Here is a 20,065-nt window from a genome sequence, read left to right on the forward strand (position 1 = left end):
GTTTTTAATAACTACCTATTATATTTTTAGACTATTATGTTAGTTTGATAATAAAATGGTTTATATTATTAAAAATTCACACAATTATGTTTATTCTTCTAATTACGTACTTTATTAGATTGTTTTTGTCTGAGCCAAGTAGTTGTTTTGTATCAAGTAATTTTGACAACCGTATTTTAAAATATTTTATAATTTTACCGTGCCGAATTTGTTTTTCATCACAGATTCTAGTCAAATTAAAAAAAAAAGTAAATGAGCTCTTATCATTTTGAAACGTCATGTTTAAGTGTATGTTTTGAACTTCTTATCATATAAATTTAGGCGGCAAGAATTTCCAGACACCCGTCCGAGACATTTTATGTACTTATGTGTAAGTGATGCATGTTGATAAAATGTACAACGAACCGCTTGCTTATCTAGCACTCTTCTCATATTTTACACAGTTATTAAAACAAATCAGTATTGGTAGCTACCTACCGTTAGTAACACCATTATTTCTTCTCCTGTGTCGCTAATAAACAAAACTACAATGGTAATATGATAATTACTCAGTATTTTATACGAAATATTGTATTCTGTGTGTTTTTCGAGTAGGTTTGAAATGTGTAGTTAAAATAATTTATAATTGTACCTACCTACTTAAGTAATTGTTGCTAATTTAATACTTTTATGATGAAAGTGTCCAGTGTAAATTTAGTACTACCTACTTATCTAAACTGTATCGCTGCATAATTTTTATTTTAGTGTGACTAAAATATTGGACAACCTTTACTAGTATAAAAATAATTATAACCATCATATTTTATTAGGTAGGTACCTACCTATCAAGAATGGTTTTGATTATTTTTTCTTCGAAGGTTTGACAGCACTTCTGTTCCTTAAATTTAAACTAATTGGGTGCAAGAACTTCATCTAAATTTTGAGCCTGGATCCGAACTTTGGTATCATGAGATGACTATTAATATTATTATGTTCTGAAATCACTTACACTTTACCGACTTTTCAAAATATAGCAGTGGTTCAAGCAAAAAAAAATGTCATCAAAAACAGTATTTCGGCTTACATTTTATTCTTAACAATAATATAATGCCTAAATTAAAATGCCCGCTAAATACATTTGAATAGTTTTCTAATATTTATAATGTATGAGTTTGTTGTCCATATTATAAAACAGTACTTCTGCGTTCCTCGTTTAACTATATTTGGGATATAAAAATAAATCAGTACTTAACACGACCCACCATAATGTGGAAATAAATACATACTATGTAGGCTTTTAGGTTTTGGTTTGTTTTTATGTTCCATGTTGATTAAAAAAACTGTACATCACAGTGCACGCAGAGTAGAAAGATCGATATCGCCGTTATAATGTAGAAATATCTATGAAACTATTCATTTCTATATGACTAATTTCAGTGTTATAAATTTGCCACATACTTATAAACTGCCCAACGTACATTGAGTTGTTCTTCGTTCTACTTCCTCAATTGTTTTCAATAAGTTTCAGGTGTCATTTCACTCCATGAATATTTAATCGAACCATGTTAAGACGTGGCTTGTGGATTAAGGGTTCTATGCATAGTCATATTTATATAAATCAGTGGGCTTATGCATTACACCGAATGGGAAAATGTGAAGTGAATAACGTTATAGAATTAATCTCACGTGTTCTTGATTCTAACTAATCTATAATGGATAAGCAAAATTTTAAACATTAGATGATCTATGCATAGGGCCCTAATAGATTCTCCAATTTTTGTTTTCCAGGATTTACAAGACTTCGACGAGAGTTGGGTAAAAAGTATACCAGAAAATTTAAGACTGTTTTTCCCAATACGGATGTTGCTGCGTTTGTACGCAGCCTGCATTTTACTATGGGATATTTCATGGCTTATGTTTTACTCACTTTTTTCAATTGTCAAGGCCGCTCTGGAAGTTCTGAAGCCGTGTCCGATGAAACCGGTCGTTGGGGAGGTTGTCATGGTATATACTGCAATACATTATTATAAATTACTTTGTGAATTTGAATGTTTGGATGGTTGACAGCTTTTTTCAGCTACAAAAACATGACCTGTATATTTGATCTGAAACGAAACCAAAACTTAACCCTGTGCAATAAAATTGTGTGTTTGTATAATATAATGTATAACCCCATATTATAATGTTTGAGACTTTCACGGTTTTATTTTATCGTAATAGATTCTTCGGTTTCCACCGCGTGTACTTTCTTCCTTCTTTTCTCTACGTTTCTGGCTCGTTGCAGAAACCATTATCAAGAGATATGTGTTATGATGAAGTGTAGTGTAGGTGTATGAATGCAAACGTCGCTCTAAGAATGCCAAAAGGAATCCGATTAGTTAAGAGCAAACGTTGCTCAAAGTAATGTGTCAATTGTTACGACCAGAGATACCGGATCGAATATTGGATTTTGCTGACAGTGCCGGAAGCCATGACGTTTTTAACCGTTACCCATGGATGGCCTCCTTTACCAATCGTGAGAAATATCCCTTATTCCGACCCAGTTTCTTGGTTTCGAAATCAAATATGTGTCCTGTATCCATCGAGTGCTCGGCAATTGCTGACATCATGTAGTATTTAAGTTGGTATGCCCTCTCGTGTTCACTTACACGCTTCTTTACCATTGGGTAAGGTCGCAATAAGGTTATATAGTACAAATCAGGTTTTTCACTTGTAAAATAACACACATCGTATTTTAATGGATTTTACCAGTATAGCAATCAAAGCTTCTGTTTGTACGTATATGAACTAACATTGCATTTAAATGGTTTTTACAGAGTATGTGCTATTTTCTGTATTTTTCAGTGGACATCAATACATTTTAAATTTGTATATTTTTTTTAAATCAGGACTAATGTAATTTTCCATGTATCATTTTTGAATCATTTATGCTCTAAAAGTGGGCATTCGTCTAAAAAGTCTAACTTAGCTCAGGTTAGTGAGATACCCGGGGTTCCAGCAGCTGGCTCAGGTGTCCATCGAACCCCGGATTCACAAAAAAAAAGAGTTAAACGATTGGAGTGTAAATAAAACACGGCCTTTCGTGCTCGTAACGTGGTCTTCTTATATTTTCTTAATTTTTAGTTTTACAAATTATATTTGGGATTTTTACAGTTGTAGTCGTCAGGTCCGTACGATTTGAAAACCAGACGCTCACTACTTTCTTCCTCTTTTTCAAATTTCGCGTACCCACGCCGTCCAGCAATAAGGACTCTCGTGATTGGCCAAATTTTATCGCGTGATGCTTTTGATTTGACGAATCACGAGGACCACCCCGGCGCAGGCGCGTGGAAATTTGAACGTTTATTATATATGAATTAAAATTATCTCTCTCATCCATCATCATTTATACTTTTTTAAGTCAAATTAAATTTATCTTAATTACACCTCCGCCCAGTATATGATTTTCACACACCGGACGAAGGCCTTTACTTATGAATAAAAAAATTACGTAGTTGAGCAAGGAATCAGATTAGATGTTTTATGAAGCCGTTTCTAGAGGTCAGGGTTACGTTTCGACTTACGACTACTAAATGATTATTTTACACCGGGAGAAGCCCGCCTGTAACAGGGGTGTATCATTAGGTTAGGTCATACATCTTTGTAGTAATCTGTTATCCCAATTAATTTTTTTCAGGTGGTCGGATCGAATAGGGGTGTTGGTAAAGAAATAGTCAAACAAATGTCAAAATCTGGTGCCCGAGTTGTTTGCATAGATATTAATGAAGCAGAAAAGGACGCATCGCCAAACGAAGTCCCACATTTGCTTCCAAACAACTCCGGGAAGGTGTGCCATTACATATGCGATGTTACCAAACGAGAAGAGGTCATGAAAATGGCCACCAAGGTTAAGAAAGATGTCGGCGACATCACAATGCTGTTCCATTGTTGTGGGATTCCCAGTCCTCGTTCACTCTTGACGGAACCACCGTCAGACATTTCCCAGACTATGGATTTAACACTAACGTCACACTTTTGGGTAACTAACTGATAATCAATAATCTTAATACTTATCTGAGAGAATTTTTTTCATGACGTATAATGGATCTTTTTGTAATTTTATCTGTGTTTCGTAATCTTAGTGATAATTGATGATTCACACTTAACACACAAATAATAAGTGTCACATTATAAGGTTTAATAGTTTGGGCAGGAAACAAGAAAAGGTTGAAGGGCGCTGATCGAGACAATTCGATATCCTCCTCTTTCTGTTTCATATCCATTATCACACATTGACAACGATTTTGACTCTCTTTTCGCAGTCTACTGATGCTCTTAGAAATTATGGAGCACTGAGCTCAAATCAGTCACTGAGATTTTTGAACCAGGATATTCATCTTCAGCCAGGCTCACTTATTGGAAATCTTTCTTTGACTGATAAAATGCGGAAGTTCATTATTTTTTAGGCTTTTTCAAGTTTCTTGAGCGTTGTTACTGTGTGTCCAACCTCCATTTTATATAATGCAACCACAAGGCAGATTCTTACCAGTCCCAATTAGGTTGTGACAATTTACTAATTTCCTTTGTTATGTAAAAGCCATCGTGACATTCTCGACTTGGCATTTCAGTTCAATTATCACCTGGAGTGCAAGCTAAGTATACATTCATTTATAGGCAGACTTTCTTATACTAATGTGTTTTATCTTTTTAGTACTTCAGATTTAATTATGTTGCAGGCAATATAATAGACACAATCTCCACAATACTTCCATCGCACCAAGAACTGTTCTCCTTATAAATCATTCAAGTTGCCCATTGGAAGTTTCTTTGCCGTACATTAAAAACGATATAAATACTTAACTAGACTGCGGCAAGTTTAACGTGAAGCGTGGCCGTTTCGAGAACTACAATACTGACAATCCTTTCATAATATATCGCAGCGCCACGATGACAGCAGCCATGACACTTCAACTTATAATTTTCCCACTCTAATTTGTTTTATTAAATAATAGATAACCTAATGGTTTGAAACTTTAATTACTACTAACTAATTAAATTAAAGCAGAATAATTATTAACAAAAATAAGTTTTTTACAAAACCATTATGATGGAGTTCGACCATGTAAACGCCAGATCAATTAATATAATATTAACCTGTAAATTGGAATACTATAGAGTGAATATTACTTCAATTAATAATTCTATGGCCCAGGTTTGAATGCACATACGTCAAACGAGGACATTTTAGTAGGAATACAGTAAAAACAATAAATTATATTCAACAGAATATCGATAATTGAACGCAGTAAACCAACTTGTCTACTAGTGAATAACTTTATCAATCATGGTTTGGTGTGGCAGGGTTAAATTGAATTTTAAAAACTAACCAACACCGTCGGCAATTTGTATTCTTAGTTCAATGAAAACAAATAAGTATGTATGACACACGTTAGCGTGCACTATTTATGTTGTATCTCCACAGCCTACCTCTTCCCTTTCGCCACTACATTTTTCTTACTAACCGGCGATGACAAAAATTCATCGCTGACATACTCTTGGTCACTCTTCATTCTTTTTAACGTACTAACAGTGTCCTATTGTGCTAATATTTCATTAACATTATCGTTCCAGTTGTTGGAGGCTTTCTTACCAACAATGAAGAAGAAAAATCACGGCCACATTGTGGCTCTGACCTCTGTAGCTGGACTCAGTGGTCAAAAAGGACAGCTGCCCCTCAGTGTGGCACAGTTCGCAGTCCAAGGATTGGCAGAATCAGTATTAGAAGAATTACGTATTACCAAAAGTGATAATGTCCACGTGACAATAGTTCATATCTACCCATTTATTGTGAGCGCAAACCTTGCCTCAGACATCAGATTAAGGTGAGTCTTATGCATTTCGTAATTTAGTCAAGCTATGAAAACTTTTTATATTTTTTCTGAGGAATCTTTAATTTTTTCACAGTTTTATCTTGCGAAACTCAAGGGCTTCTTGGATCCATTTAGGAAACGCCGGTCTAATGAAATTCTTTATTTGATATTATTTGACAAAAATTTATTTGAAACCATCAATAATACAGTGATGTGTTTCAGCGGTCCTCATTTAAGTTAATCTACATAGGTAAAATATTATCATTTCAAAGGTAGAACTCACTATGTGACATCGTGAAAAAAACTGACCCCTTTACTAATTTATCTATCTCAGCTTAAAATAATCTACACGAGGATGTTATCACAGAGTATATTTAAAAACAAATACATATCTGATAGAAAAAGACATTATGTAAGTAAAAAATTCGATCTTATTTGGAACATATGGGCTTTCCACGGGATTTTACGAGGCATAATTCTTAGCCATTCGCCCAACCCATTGGGTTTTTGCACTGAACCAAAGACGCATTGAACCCACACCACCGTGGGTGTAAATATATATGTTTTTTTAATCTCTTGTTTTGATTAACGATACCTATCTATTAAATAACACAGGTAGGCTATAAGTATTATTATTCAAACTACAATTGATAAAAAACATTCTCCATCTACTGATAATGGACACCAATAATTTGTTTTACATCATCTTTTCTAGAATCAATTATTTTTTATCTTATCATAAAAATAGATGGACTATGCGACTTTTGACAAAAGGACCAAAAGTCACATACACACATACAAAGGACAATGTTATATTAATAAACTATTTTTTTTATTCAACGAATAAGACAAGATTTGAGAATGTAATATTCTAAATATTGAACATACATAATTTGGAAACATCTCATGCATATACACAAGGTTCAACGGGTTCAAGTCCCGTTGGATGTCGTATTTTTTTTCTAGTGGGTATATGCTTTGATGTAGGTACGTTCAATACTATATTGTTTTTATCAAACTAATTATTAATAGATGAAAGGGAAATCCTAATTTATGTCATTAGGGGTCATCCATATAATATGGTGTCACAGCCCGAGGTGTCGGGAGGAATCTAATATAATGTGATAATTTCTGCAGAAGGGAGTAAAACCAACAAAATATAAACTTATTTTTTACAGAAATCAATCATTTTCAACTAATGTTTTTTAATGATTGGGGGTGATGGAGAAATGTGACATAATTTAGATAGGAGGGTAAAAGTTTTTGTGATGATGGGAAAGGGGGTGTCAAAAATACCAGAAATGTGACGTTACCTATGAACGATCTCTTACTTTGAGTTGACACATTTGTAAAGTAATCTTTCAATGAAAACTTACTTGACACAATCACTGCTAACCTTTTAATTACCACGTTTAAATAACACGTTAATTATATCTAATGGCCATTTTAAAGTGACTTATTATGTATTTATTTACAGAATACCCAGCTATTTCGGTACCATTGGGTCGTTTGAAGCTGCAAAATCAATTATAGAGGCTGTAAGAAGAAATTACGTGGAAGTTTCAATACCGAAACACTTCATATTTATTGGACATCTACTGCGAATATTACCGAGGCAGGCGACAGTCATGATCAGAGAATTGCTTGATACGGGTGTTGATTTTGGTTAAATCATTCCAGAAACACAACAGTCTTATTAATATTAATACAACGATTACATGACAATTGCCCTGCAAAATACAGGTGCATTTGATTATTTTTTATAAATTGTGTCCACGTGTTTCACTATCTGAATGCAGACTTGCTAACTTCGGTATCTTCAAAGTTTTTGCATTACGTTGTTGGGACCAGCTTACTTGTTGGCATTCTAAATTTTTTGCAAGGGCATAGATTTAGGATTTATTTGAAGGCATTAACAGTGATAATGACATGTGCAACTGTTTCAGATATACAGGTATTTTTTGTACCGTACCGATTTTGTTTTTGGTTAACTTGTAATTAACACGTTTCATTAATTATTTTTTTATGGCCCACCAAGTCAAAGGTCTCGCGTTCGAATACTGGGTCTGGCAAAATTCACATGTTGTTTCTCAATTTGCGTTTAAACGCAGAGCATGGAACTAATAGCTAATATCCGTTTCTCATAAAAATAATCTGTTATGAAACCTCTTCGTGAGATGGTCAAGATCCACACCGGATTGTAGTGCCAATAAAAAAATTAAAATTATGGGGCATTTATTTAAGTCTCCGAGGCATTAGTTACAAAATATATTGGCCAAATGGCTGCTGTGTAAATGTGTCCTCTTTCGACTACATTTTGGCATATTTCTTAGGTAATTAATTGGCCAATTCCTTCATGAATATTTTCCATTCAGTTGTTGAATTGTTTGTCAAGACAATTTGCGGTGTTAAATCAGGTGAAATGCTTCATGCAAGATTACCATTCTAGCATGAGCTGTATGAATGTTGCACTGTCCTGTTGAAACCACGTAACCTCAGGCCTCATTAACAAAAGCAGTTCTGCAGAATCATTCGATCACCATTCATAATAACAGGATGCTACTGCAAAAAGTCACTACAAGGGTGAAGAGATTGTTCATTAATGAATCTTGGATTTCCCATTCATAACAATGCCTAATCAAAGAACTTCGTCACACATGATTAAATTTTCATAAAAAATGGATATTTTATGATAAATATTTTTAATAACTAAAGCGCCTAGTTGTGATGTCAAATTCTCCATAATAAACTGTCAGCGTCCAAACTATACATTCGTCAGATTACAACTAACTGAAATGCTGCCACCGAAAATGACGCCGAAACGAAATTGATACAGTACATAAATAACACCTGTTACAAAAGAAACCAACCAAACCAACAATACTTTTAAATATTGTAAAGTCGCTGCTATATTTTTACTATGAATTATTCATTTAATTCTTTCAAATATATATATATATCACTTGCATATTGTTTCACCTAAAAAGTTCAGTTGTCTATGGTCTATGTTCTTGTTAAAAGGTAGAAATAGCTTTTTATGGCCCAGTAAAGGTGCTTTTAAACGTCAGTTCTGTTGTCCGTTCAGTCGAGAGATCAGTTCGTTTGAAACGGCGGTGTATTTAGACGACCAGTTGTCCGTTCAGCCAAGGTTTCAGTTGCCAGTTCTGTTTGGAATCGGCGGTGTATATTTACGTATTTATTATAAGAAATTATAATATTTCAATCCAAATTAGAAAAGTAGTATTAAACATATTGCAACATACTAATTTACACATCAATTTAACTGGCAACTCTAAAAACGGATTCGATAACTGATAGAAAATCCATCCTGTCTCGTCTCCATTTTGGTTTCAGTCGGCCGCTTTAGTTTTGCATTTACACGGCAGTTTAACGGACAGCTCGACAGAAACGGAGACTGATTAGATAGCAAAACTGATCGTTTAAAAGCACCTTGGGCATGTATCTTAACTGGTCCTTTACTAATTTCATCTTCCATGTATGTTTTGACACATTCTATTATTCCATAGAATGTTGTTACAAAACTGGCGGTATTCATTTTTTAGAGCACACAAAACAGATAATTTCTGTTTTTAACACAGTACAAGTATTATGTCTTCCACATGGTACTACAATCAAAACATGCCCTGAAAAGTGAACACAGAGAATATTTTGATTCAAAAATCGTCACAGTGGCATGCAAACACATTGTTTTCTTTACCCAGAGATATTTTGCAATCTCTTTTATTAATTACTTCACATTGTAAAATAATAGGCAATAATAGGTTGTGTTTTCCAAAATTAGTATTGTTACCATTTAGATTTAATATATTATTTACAAACTACTTAGGGAATCTTTTTTTCAAAAAAGAAAAATAACAAGCATTTTTTAAAGAAAACTTTGTGATATTATTAGAGAAATTAAATTGATCTTTTCTATTTTTAATTGTTACTACTATTATTATGATATAAAACAAAATATTAAGTTATTGGGGTATTGGCGGTTGAAATAAATATTACAATATGACATTATTTTTGTACACATATTTTTTATTGTAATTATATTATAAACTTGGTAATTTTTAAATCGTGCAGTAGATTTATAGGTACATACAAGATAATGTAAAGAGCAGAGACTGAACATTAAAGTGAAGAGAAAAGACAAATAAACTTTAATAGATAAAAAAAAATATTTTGAAAGAAGATTTTTCTATTTTAGTCCCTAAGCATTGTCACAAATATTCCTTTAATTAAAATTCTATATACCCTACATTTATATTGAGATCAGTAATTTATTTGAAATGCATAATTTTACAACATATAAAAAAAGCAAAAGCAATATAGGTATAGTAAAGTTATGAAGATTATAGAGGTTTTTGTTATAATACAATAAATGCTTTTAGTACCTATCTAATAAATATTTTTTAACATATTTGTATTTATCTTTGCAGTAAAAATATAATTACAGTATAACCCCTATTTTACGTTTTTTAAGGGACTGAAAAAAAAAACCTAATTGGAGGGAAAATGTAATGAGGGGGAATTGAAAAAAGAACATTTAAATTTTATGTTTCTAAAAAAATTATGTTTTATTAACACGGTGATCGCCATGGGGGTCATAATTTATAAAAAATATGTAAATAATAAAAAAATAGATTTACAAAAATGATTATAAGGTATGTATACGTATATTTCCAGTTTATGTGTATCCAGCAGTATCCAGGTATTATACTACCCAATTTGAAAACTTTTATTCCGTATTTGTGCCTTTTTTGTTTATTATACTATCTAAATCTAAATATAATTCTAATTCAACCGCGAAATGGCACCATGCTCTCGTCAACACATATGGACGGGTGACCGGCGAAATGGCCGGCCCGGCGCAATAGAATAAATTAACTTGTAGGCGCCGCGACGGACACATGTGGCCGGCACATCATAAAAACCAATATTTACGTAAAAAAATCATCAAAATAAAAAAAAAACATTATATTCTTTCATAACCTATCAAATAATACCTTAGAAACAAATAATCATTTTTAACTATTTTATGTAAAACTAGTTGGCGATCAATGTGTTAAAAAACAACATTCAATTTAAATTTTTATTGAATTTTTTTTTATTTTTTATTAAAAAAATCATGAATATTAGTTTGTTGCATTTTTGTTTTTTTGTTATGTACCTAATTCTCTTTCAAGACTATATAAACTTTTAAAAGCGTCATCTTGAATATCAGCAAAGCTTTTTTCAATAGATTCACGGTTTTTGATGATTGTGGCCAAAGTAGTAATGGGTATTCCTAAATTTCAGGTCAGTAAAACACGTGAGCCAACGTGTTTATTCACTTTTAGGAGAATGTTCCTTTTCTCTTGCACTGACAAAGCTTACCTTTGGTTAGACATTATGTGTTTGAAAGAATGAGGACGTAAAAATGAATAATAATCGAACCGAAAGCAATATGAAATAAATAAACCGCGAACTTGTAAGACTGATGGCAGAATAACGACAGACGGAGTGTATACAAAACACAAACACGATGCCAAAAGAAAAGATGGCGACCAATGGACCAATCACCTTGTTATGCGCCGAACTCCAGCCAATCACAGCGTCGCTCGCCGACCAATCACCGTGGGCGGAGTGCGCTAAAGACACGGAGTTTTCCCTCCAAACACCTTACGCCGTTCGAATGTCACGACCCAATCATTGTCAAGCGCGCGTAACTCGCATATTTTGAATATTTCCAACGTAAATCGTGGGAAAGAAAAACGTAAATGCGGGTATTAAATGTAAAAATTACACCCAATTGCCGGGAAAACGTGAATTCTGGGCACGTAAAAACGAGGTTATACTGTACTTACATATTAACTATATCTTCTCTTGAAATGTCATTATATAATTAGATGACAAGTATTAAATCTAAAGGTTGACTTTTTAAATAACTTTTCTACACAATTATTTTTTGATGAGATACAATAATTTTGTGCAGTTTATTTGTAAATAAGAATGTTTTTATTGAGTATGTTAGTTATGAGATTTGAAAGCTTAAGAACACTGGTTATGAAAATATGGGAAATTTTCTGGGGAGTGTAATGCTACTACGGGCACGTAGCGATATATTACAAATTATGCGTTTTAATACATATTAGTTATAGTCAGGTGTTTTAAAATAATTATTGCATATCTAAAAGCATTATATAAACAAAACTTTTTTTTTAATTAAAAAAAAATACAATTTAATTAATAAAGGATCATAATAAATAGTAATAAAGGACCAATAGTTTTAATTATTTTGTCTTTAATCGAAACAAGGATTTTTATAGAAAATTAAAATGCAGTAAAACCTCACTAATACGAACATGGTTAATTTTAAATCAGCCGTAAATTGAAATTTTTGTGAAAATTCATAAAATCTATTTAGGTACCTACCTATAACAATTTTGAACAGCTTTAAAAAATTTGAACAAGAAAAAACTTTCTTTTTCAAGTTTTACTGTGTTTTTGCCATGGGTACATTTTGTATTTCATAATTCTAATTATCTTTTGATTTTCTGCCTGTATAGTAAAACCTTGTCACTTCGATTTTGAATTAACAAAGTTTTACCATATGAATACGTGTATTAATTAAGGCGCTAAGTACCAAAAACAAAAAAACTGACATTTTTATAGGAAAGTGTTCTACATACTAACGCCAATAACTTCAACTATGGTCTAAGTGCCTCAAGCAAGTCAAAAAAATACAGCAAAATATTTAAACCTGTCGACGTTGTAAGTCCGTTGGCCTGTTTTATTTATAATGGTGTAAATAGCACTACAGTGGTCAACCTCATTCAATATAAAATGGCTGACGATGGTGTGTTGACACTTGCGAGTTCTTAATACCTAAAATTATAGAAGCTGCCGTGATTGCTTCACACTGTAAAACCACATTTTTCAAAAGGTCTGCTTCATGAAATTTTACTGCAATGACTCGGTATTTTGTAACTACAGGCAATACTACTTTTTGGTACTTAGAGCCTTAATTAATACACGTATTCATATGTATAACTCATATTCAATTTTACTTATATTGAATCGCCGAAGTCGATAATTTAGGTATTTAGAGTTAACAACGGATTATGTGTCTATATATAAATATGTATGCTAGAAAAAAACTTCAAGGTCATCCGATATATAGAACATGCACATGAAGCACAAAGAAATCAGCATTATGCCTGAAGAGGGCATGACAAACTTTCCGATTGCGATTACTCCATAACATGATTTTGAGACTTACCAACTTTTGGCAGCAACCCTTGTATCAATTAATGTTTTTAGATACAATATATTGATTATTTAAAACACTTCATAATTTAAATGAACAGTAAAATGTATTAAATTGCATCATTCATATCCTATTGCTAGATGCCTCCAGTATATCTTCAATAGCAATGCATTTTGTGTTAAATAGACATATGAAATGCAAGAAAAGCTTTCGGTATAGTATTGAAAGAATATGCAAAACCGTTCGAAATATATATATGTACCACATAGTTAGAACAATAATACACAATAATTCTAATTTATATTACGTAGAGAGCACATATAAATACAGGTACAGATTTAGTACTACATACTTGATCATCTCTCTTTGATCATTTTTAAATTATGTATGTGGAATGTGCACTATTTGTTTTACTTTATTTGCTACAGGGTTTGTTTAATATGACTTAATTCCATTCAAAATCTACAGTGATTCAAAGTGTTATAAATTTTCCCTAACAAGTGAAGGCATAGGCGGTGTATTCATTTAAACAGCATTTTCTTGCATTAATTGCTAGCACCATATTTTAAGCTATTTATTATCATATTATTATACTTGTACGTATCATGGAATTTATGAGTCGGCTTTGGAGCAAAGCGATTCATAAATTTTACCGACCTCCTGGAATCCCCGATGCCCGACTTTTCCACCGGCCACTTGACAGCCGAGTGAGATACTATCTTGCAGAGATCGTCCATTCGCTATACTAAATATGACGGTGGCACAGAACGTGTCTCCGGCCCCTAATGTGTCGACCACTTTCCTCGGAGGATAAGCAGGACTCTGCAGCGTTGTTCCATCGGGAGCTCTTGCCATTGCACCTCTATCTCCCCAAGCGCATATGATTGTGGCTCTGGAAATATAATGGAATAGTTATTTATTTACTTAAAAGACACATATTCAGTACATAAAAAAATATTAATTCAAGACGTTTACAACATGACATTTAAAATGGAAAGAACATTAATCATCTGTTGATTGTAATACATCCATATACGAGGTGGGTCAATAAGTCCTTAGAAAAGCCGACAGGTGGCGCGACTAGTACTGTAAGCGGTTTGTTTTCATGCAGCGGCACTACCGATTCAGTATGCTGCGAAGTTTCAATCAGATTGGTCGGGTTGTTGTGTGTTTCTCGTACATTTAAAAAAAAAATTTGCTTGTGGAAAATGGAAAAATGGAGAAAATTGAGTTTGGAGCTGTTATTAAACATTTTAATATAAAAGGGTTAACAGCAAAGGAAATAAAAAATGAGTTGGATTTAGTTCACGGCATATCTGCTCCTTCACTTGCAACTATTTATAACTGGTTAAATGAATTTAAACGTGGTCGTACATCAACAAAGGATGAACCACGCTCAGGACGTCCTGTAGAGGTGACTACACCAGAAATGATCAATAAAATCCACGATATGGTGTTAAGTGACCGAAGATTAAAGTTGAGTGAGATAATTGAGGTTACAGGGATCTCAAAAGGTAGCGTCATTTCTATTTTACATGACAAATTGGGCATGAAAAATATTTCTGCAAGATGGGTGCCGCGTTTGCTCACAGTCGACAATAAACGCAATAGGGTGGTGGCCTCTAAAGCCCTGTTGTCGCTCATGCAACGCAATCCGGATGAATTTTTTCGTCGCTTTGTGACTGTAGATGAAACATGGATACACCACTATACTCCCGAGACGAAAGAACAGTCAAAGCAGTGGATTGCGAAGACAAACCATGTCCAAAGAAGGCGAAAACCGTAAAATCAGCTGGTAAGGTTATGGCTACTGTATTTTGGGATGCACGTGAAATTATTTTCGTTGACTATTTGGAAAAAGGAAAAACAATAACAGGGGATTATTATGCATCTTTATTGGACCAGCTAAAAAACGAAATTGAAGAAAAACGGTCTCATTTAAACAGGAAAAAAATCCTCTTTCATCAGGACAATGCCCGTGTTCACACATGTTTACGATCAATGGCTAAAATTGAAGAATTGAAGTTCGAATTGGTCGACCACCCACCGTATTCGCCAGATTTAGCCCCCAGTGACTTTTTCCTTTTCCCAAACTTAAAAAAATGGCTAAGTGGACAACGTTTTTTTTCAAATGAAGAAGTCATCGATCGGACAAATGCTTATTTTGAGGACCTTCCGAAAACTTATTTTTCTGACGGTTTAAAAAAAATTGAGAAACGTCTAACCAAGTGTATTGAGCTCCAAGGAGATTATGTTGAGAAATAAAAAAAAAATACAAAAATAAAAACTGTTTTAATGCTTTTTCTAAGGAATTATTGACCCACCCTCGTAACTAAATTACCATGTCCACTCCGAGGCAGAATATATGGGCTTCCGCAGAGTGACATAATATGATGTAAGAAAATAAATGTAGGAAGACAGTTTAGTATAGCCACTAGCTCACTAAAACCACTAGCTAGCTAAAATATATTTTTGGTGAGCTCAGTGGTAATAAACAGTAAAAATTATACAACAAACATGGCCGCATATGCTTTTCAGTACATGTTTTCCAACCGCAGTTGAATATAAATGGGTATTTGTATAAAACTGTATATGTCATTTTTTTCAAAGAAATGTTTGTAAACAGTAAGTACTACTTTCAATAGTTTTTCTACAATATTTATTACAAGTCATATGAATCTTGGTCTGGACTAAGCAATAGGTAATAAAAAATACATTGCCGAGAAAAAAATTGGAGTGGTTATTATGTAGCAGTTGTAGCAGTGGCTAGGGGTGGAGGTAGGCTGTTAAAATTCCACATAAATAGTGAACACTAAACTTTGTCAGTCATAGCTTGTTTGTTTTCATTGAAGTAAGAATACAATTTGCATTGGTGCTGGTTAGTTTTTAAAATTCAATCAAACCATGCTTAAACCAAACCATTAGTTTAGGTATGCTATGAGCGATCCAACAACAATAGTGCACAGTTTTTCAGTCATAATTATTTGTTTTGGTTGAATTAAGAATACATATTAACAGATGGTGTTAATTAGTTTTTTTTTAAATTCATTAAGGCTTGCCTACCCAAACCATAATCGATAAAAAATATTCTATCTATAAAATATCTAAAATTATGTATGGTTCAATAGCATAATTTTAGATATTTTATAGATAAATGAATATTTTTTAATTATTATCTACTATGGATTGGATAAGGCGGGGGTTTAATTGAATTTTAAAAACTATCAAACACTATCTACACATTGATGAAATTTAATGAAAACAAATAAGTTTTACTGACAAAGTCTACTATGCATTATTTATATCGGATATTGACAGCCTATCTCCACCCTTCGCTACTGAGTCGTAGGTAGCAGGTTCTGTTGATAATGGCAAAAATAATTACTAACCCCTCTTTCGTATCCTTAGAGACGCTTCTTAACGTTTCACTCATGTTTGTACATTTCCGTGAACGGGCAAAATCTTTTCCGACAAAGACGATGTCGGCATACGGCAGCAGATCCAACAGTTCCGTTCTAGGCTTTTCTAAATCCAACGATATTTTTATAGGTCCATTGCCATCTTCATTGCCATGAGTAGAATTCCAGTGGTCCACATATTCCATCATTAAAATTACTTCAGAAATGTTTCGACCCTGTAAGTATGATTTTGAGTACCTATTAAAGATCGATTTATTACCAACATGGATAAGTATTACGAGATTAATGAAAATAAGAGTCTTTTGCTTAAATGATTAATTCCAACATACACTTAATGATATACAGAAATCGATTGATTAAAATGATGTAAAAAAAATAAGGATACCTATATCTAATATTATTTTGTTTATATTTATTGCTACAAAGAATCAGCAAATAATATGGGCGTAGTGTTCTAATTTGAAAATATAATACGATGGAAAAAAAACTATCGTTAAAACTCTCCACTCTTGTTCGACACACAAAAACATCATCATTCAAATTTAGAATTGTCTACTTATCTACTAAGTTGAAATTATTAAAGTTTCCTAAATATGCTGTCTATAGCATAGTTTCTTAACCGGTGGTCCGCGGACCACTTGTGGTCTGCGAAGATTTTTGGGTGGGCCAAAAAAATTTTCTGCAGTTCAAAAATAGTTACCTAGAAACCCAAAATTTGAAGTGGGGTTGTATTATATTTCGACAATTGTTTCAAAAATAGTGTAAATATAAATATTTATTATTTTATTCCAATGTTGATGGTCCACAAAACTTTTTTTGTGGTCCGCAGATGTAAAAAGGTTGAGAAAAATTGGTCTATAGTGTGATATTTTTTTAATATTGGTTTTTAAACAAAGATGTTGATTCTATAATTTTTTTCAATTATTAATATTGCTAGGTGTTTCAGGCTACAAACCCATCTCCACAATGACAGACAATAAAATAGATGTCAACATGAATACTTCTAATATTGTAGAATTTACAAAAACTTTCTTTCAAAACCAATACACCTAATGAAGTTCTACCACGTTTACCCCTAGAGCAGAAGGGAAAAAGAAGATCGGAACAGACCTACACTGAGGTGGTTGACCGTGCAGAAAGAGACACAGTGACCCCGAGGCTAAGGCAGTAGAGAGCGGAGACGGCAAAGACTGACATTGAGTTGTAGTGCCGATGATGAATGAAACACATAAACACCGTTCAACAAATTGTTTTATCATAAATATTCATTTGTTTCTATATTGTCATTGGTAAAAGATTCTTCAAAGAATTTTTAGAATCCTTCTGCGTTCATTCAACATTGTGTGTTCTAGTTATTTTAAATGCAAAATAATAATTTTTTGAGTTGTTAAGACCAACTCTTGCAAAGTGGCACAATAGTTTTTTTTTGTGACTCTGAAATTTATAATTATTGATTGGCATAGCTTTGGAAGGCTTTACATATCTAATTAATACATAAATATTGTTTGCACCTAGCGTGAAGTAATGGCAGATCGTCTGTTTACTCAAATTTTCAATGTTTGTTTGATACCGAGCTCAGACCCAATGGGTTGAGTCATGGTCAACAACCATGCCTTATAATAAGAGTCACCACTGTCAACTCTGCAGAGGCTAATATGAAATGTAACCTCATTATGAAACGGAAATGATTTAATTTTTAACCTTTTATTACAATTTACCTCAAAATGTATCCAAGAATAATTTTTGATAGGTATCGCTTTAAATTCTTCGAATTTTAATTCAGGCAAAGAAGCATTGGAATGTATAATTGTTCTCGAACCATTTTCCAGAGACAAAATAACCGTTGATACTGGTGCTTTGCAATCACTGAAAAATACCATAAATAAGTATTATTAGTATAAATAAAACAGGCCATTCAAAACAAATATTCTTTCTGGTATTAACATAATTTCTGGACTTAATTTTATACATGGCACCTGTACATTTATTCGTCGACTTTGGTTGGCATAATGAACTAATTATCAATATTATTACCTACCTATGGTATACACAGTGCTCTGTGCTAATATTACATTTATTAAAATCTTCAGACAGAAAAGTAAGATGGTTTTCTTTACTGAGAGTTCCTACAAATTCGCAATTCACTCCTAATTGCGATAATACGGTACAGTTATTAGAAGAATTACCACCTCTTTGCCACCATGATTCCAGACACCTAAAACGGAAGAACAATTATTAATTATAAAATAACAATTAATTAAATCACTCAGTGGTAGTGTTTATTTTTGAAGTTGTAGGTAGAAAAATGTAAGTTACGGAACAATACGCCAGAGACTGGTGTATCTCTTATCAATTATAATAAAGTATATAGATTGAATTTTATTCCAGGATATCTATCGTACTAACCTCTGATCAGAATCTTCTACAGGAAAGTTATTTACAACTTGAACAATATCCAGCGTACACAACCCGACACATAACACCTTTTTATTTAACATCAAATCGCTCTTAGAAGGAGATCCCATTTTGCTGACTAGACTTCCATAAGCTTCAAACATACTATTCATCATTATTACCAAAATATAACTGAATAATATCTTCAATTATTAATACATCTGCTTCGTCACCAAAAAAGAGATTTGACATGTTCAATATTGTAGGATAAGTAAATGACAGATGATAACACAATCAGCTGATATCACGTCGTTAAGTATCAGTGCTGCCAGAATGAAGACATTTACACATTTTTCTGTTAAAAATAGCATGATTATAGTGAAATTTTCATCATAATTTTAAGGTCAAATAGTATTGTGTATTATTATAAAGATATGATTATGAATTAGGATATTTTCCGAAAAAATATATAATTTTCCATTTATGAACTTTTTATTTATTTTCTAAGTGCTCTGACCTAGCAACACTATTTTTTCTAGCGCCAAATTTAATTTAAAAACCAGTTTAGTACATACACACTGGCTCTATAGGTATGTATCAAAAATGGATATCACAAAATGACAATCATAATAAATTACCAAAATATTTCTTTTGCGATAACTTGTATCGTCTCGCCTATCTACTGGTCAATATTATGCATTTTTTAACGATATGTGGCATGGTGGGTCATATTTGATTTCAAAATAATTTTTAACAGCGGATCATTTCGTTTGTTTATTGACGATGCTTTGATGTCATAATCGTAACTTCCAGTTCATTGAAATTCTAATCACGTCAATAAATCTCATATGAAATATCACATTGCAGACAAACGTCGTAATATGCCTAATATTTATTATTATTTTTTTTGGTATTTCGGTATTTGTGGACATTTTAAAATTTAATCACTACATAATATTACTAGACGGTAACTAAATATGTTAAGATAATTTAAAAATAACTAAGACTATATACCTAAAGTACTTAGTAGTCCGCGAAGTTATGAAATACCCAAATAAATTTGGACAAATTTCATATAAGTACCTAGGTACTCACTCATTGGCGATTGAAAAACGTGGAAACATTGTAATCAATGACCCAACCAAACCACACCTAGTCTTAATCAC

General features: G+C 32.8%; 2 protein-coding genes across 5 annotated transcripts; one reads left to right on the forward strand and one right to left on the reverse strand.

Annotated features, from left to right (window-relative positions):
• The first annotated feature begins 259 nt into the window (after positions 1–259).
• On the forward strand, positions 260–18,599 carry LOC147072529 (epidermal retinol dehydrogenase 2-like). Of its 4 annotated transcripts, none has more exons than XR_015070616.1 (7): positions 260–370; positions 1,768–1,983; positions 3,656–3,997; positions 5,590–5,840; positions 7,306–7,571; positions 16,636–16,722; positions 17,452–18,599. XR_015070616.1 is itself a non-coding variant. In XM_085946850.1 (5 exons), the coding sequence occupies exons 1-5, from the start codon at positions 359–361 to the stop codon at positions 7,496–7,498; spliced, it is 1,014 nt and encodes a 337-aa protein (XP_085802976.1). In that variant the 5' UTR covers positions 260–358; the 3' UTR covers positions 7,499–8,794. The 4 variants fall into 4 exon arrangements, 2 of the variants coding, with proteins under 2 accessions (XP_085802976.1, XP_085802978.1); XR_015070617.1 differs by lacking the exon at positions 260–370 and adding an exon at positions 395–532; XM_085946850.1 differs by lacking the exons at positions 16,636–16,722; positions 17,452–18,599 and having other exon boundaries at positions 7,306–8,794.
• Positions 12,123–19,217, reverse strand: LOC147072530 (ketohexokinase-like). Its single transcript, XM_085946853.1, has 5 exons — positions 18,912–19,217; positions 18,544–18,720; positions 18,224–18,371; positions 16,476–16,720; positions 12,123–13,978 (listed from the first exon to the last, which is right to left on the reverse strand). The coding sequence occupies exons 1-5, from the start codon at positions 19,073–19,075 to the stop codon at positions 13,699–13,701; spliced, it is 1,014 nt and encodes a 337-aa protein (XP_085802979.1). The 5' UTR covers positions 19,076–19,217; the 3' UTR covers positions 12,123–13,698.
• Positions 19,218–20,065: the final 848 nt, after the last annotated feature.

The sequence above is a fragment of the Rhyacophila brunnea genome, unplaced genomic scaffold (assembly GCF_057557595.1).
Source record: "Rhyacophila brunnea isolate RB1 unplaced genomic scaffold, BYU_Rbru_1.0 scaffold_2, whole genome shotgun sequence".
In the NCBI taxonomy this organism is placed as follows: domain Eukaryota; kingdom Metazoa; phylum Arthropoda; class Insecta; order Trichoptera; family Rhyacophilidae; genus Rhyacophila; species Rhyacophila brunnea.

Excerpts from the sequence above, each read along its gene's own strand:
- LOC147072529 (XM_085946850.1), top strand. Across the intron at positions 3,998-5,589 it reads CACTAACGTCACACTTTTGG|TTGTTGGAGGCTTTCTTACC; the intron begins GTAACTAACTGA and ends TTATCGTTCCAG. Across the intron at positions 5,841-7,305 it reads GCCTCAGACATCAGATTAAG|AATACCCAGCTATTTCGGTA; the intron begins GTGAGTCTTATG and ends ATTTATTTACAG.
- LOC147072530 (XM_085946853.1), bottom strand. The coding sequence starts at position 19,075 with ATGATGAATAGTATGTTTGAAGCTTATGGAAGTCTAGTCAGCAAAATG. Across the intron at positions 18,721-18,911 it reads GTAGAAGATTCTGATCAGAG|GTGTCTGGAATCATGGTGGC; the intron begins GTTAGTACGATA and ends CTTCCGTTTTAG. Across the intron at positions 16,721-18,223 it reads ATTCTTGGATACATTTTGAG|GGTCGAAACATTTCTGAAGT; the intron begins GTAAATTGTAAT and ends TCATACTTACAG.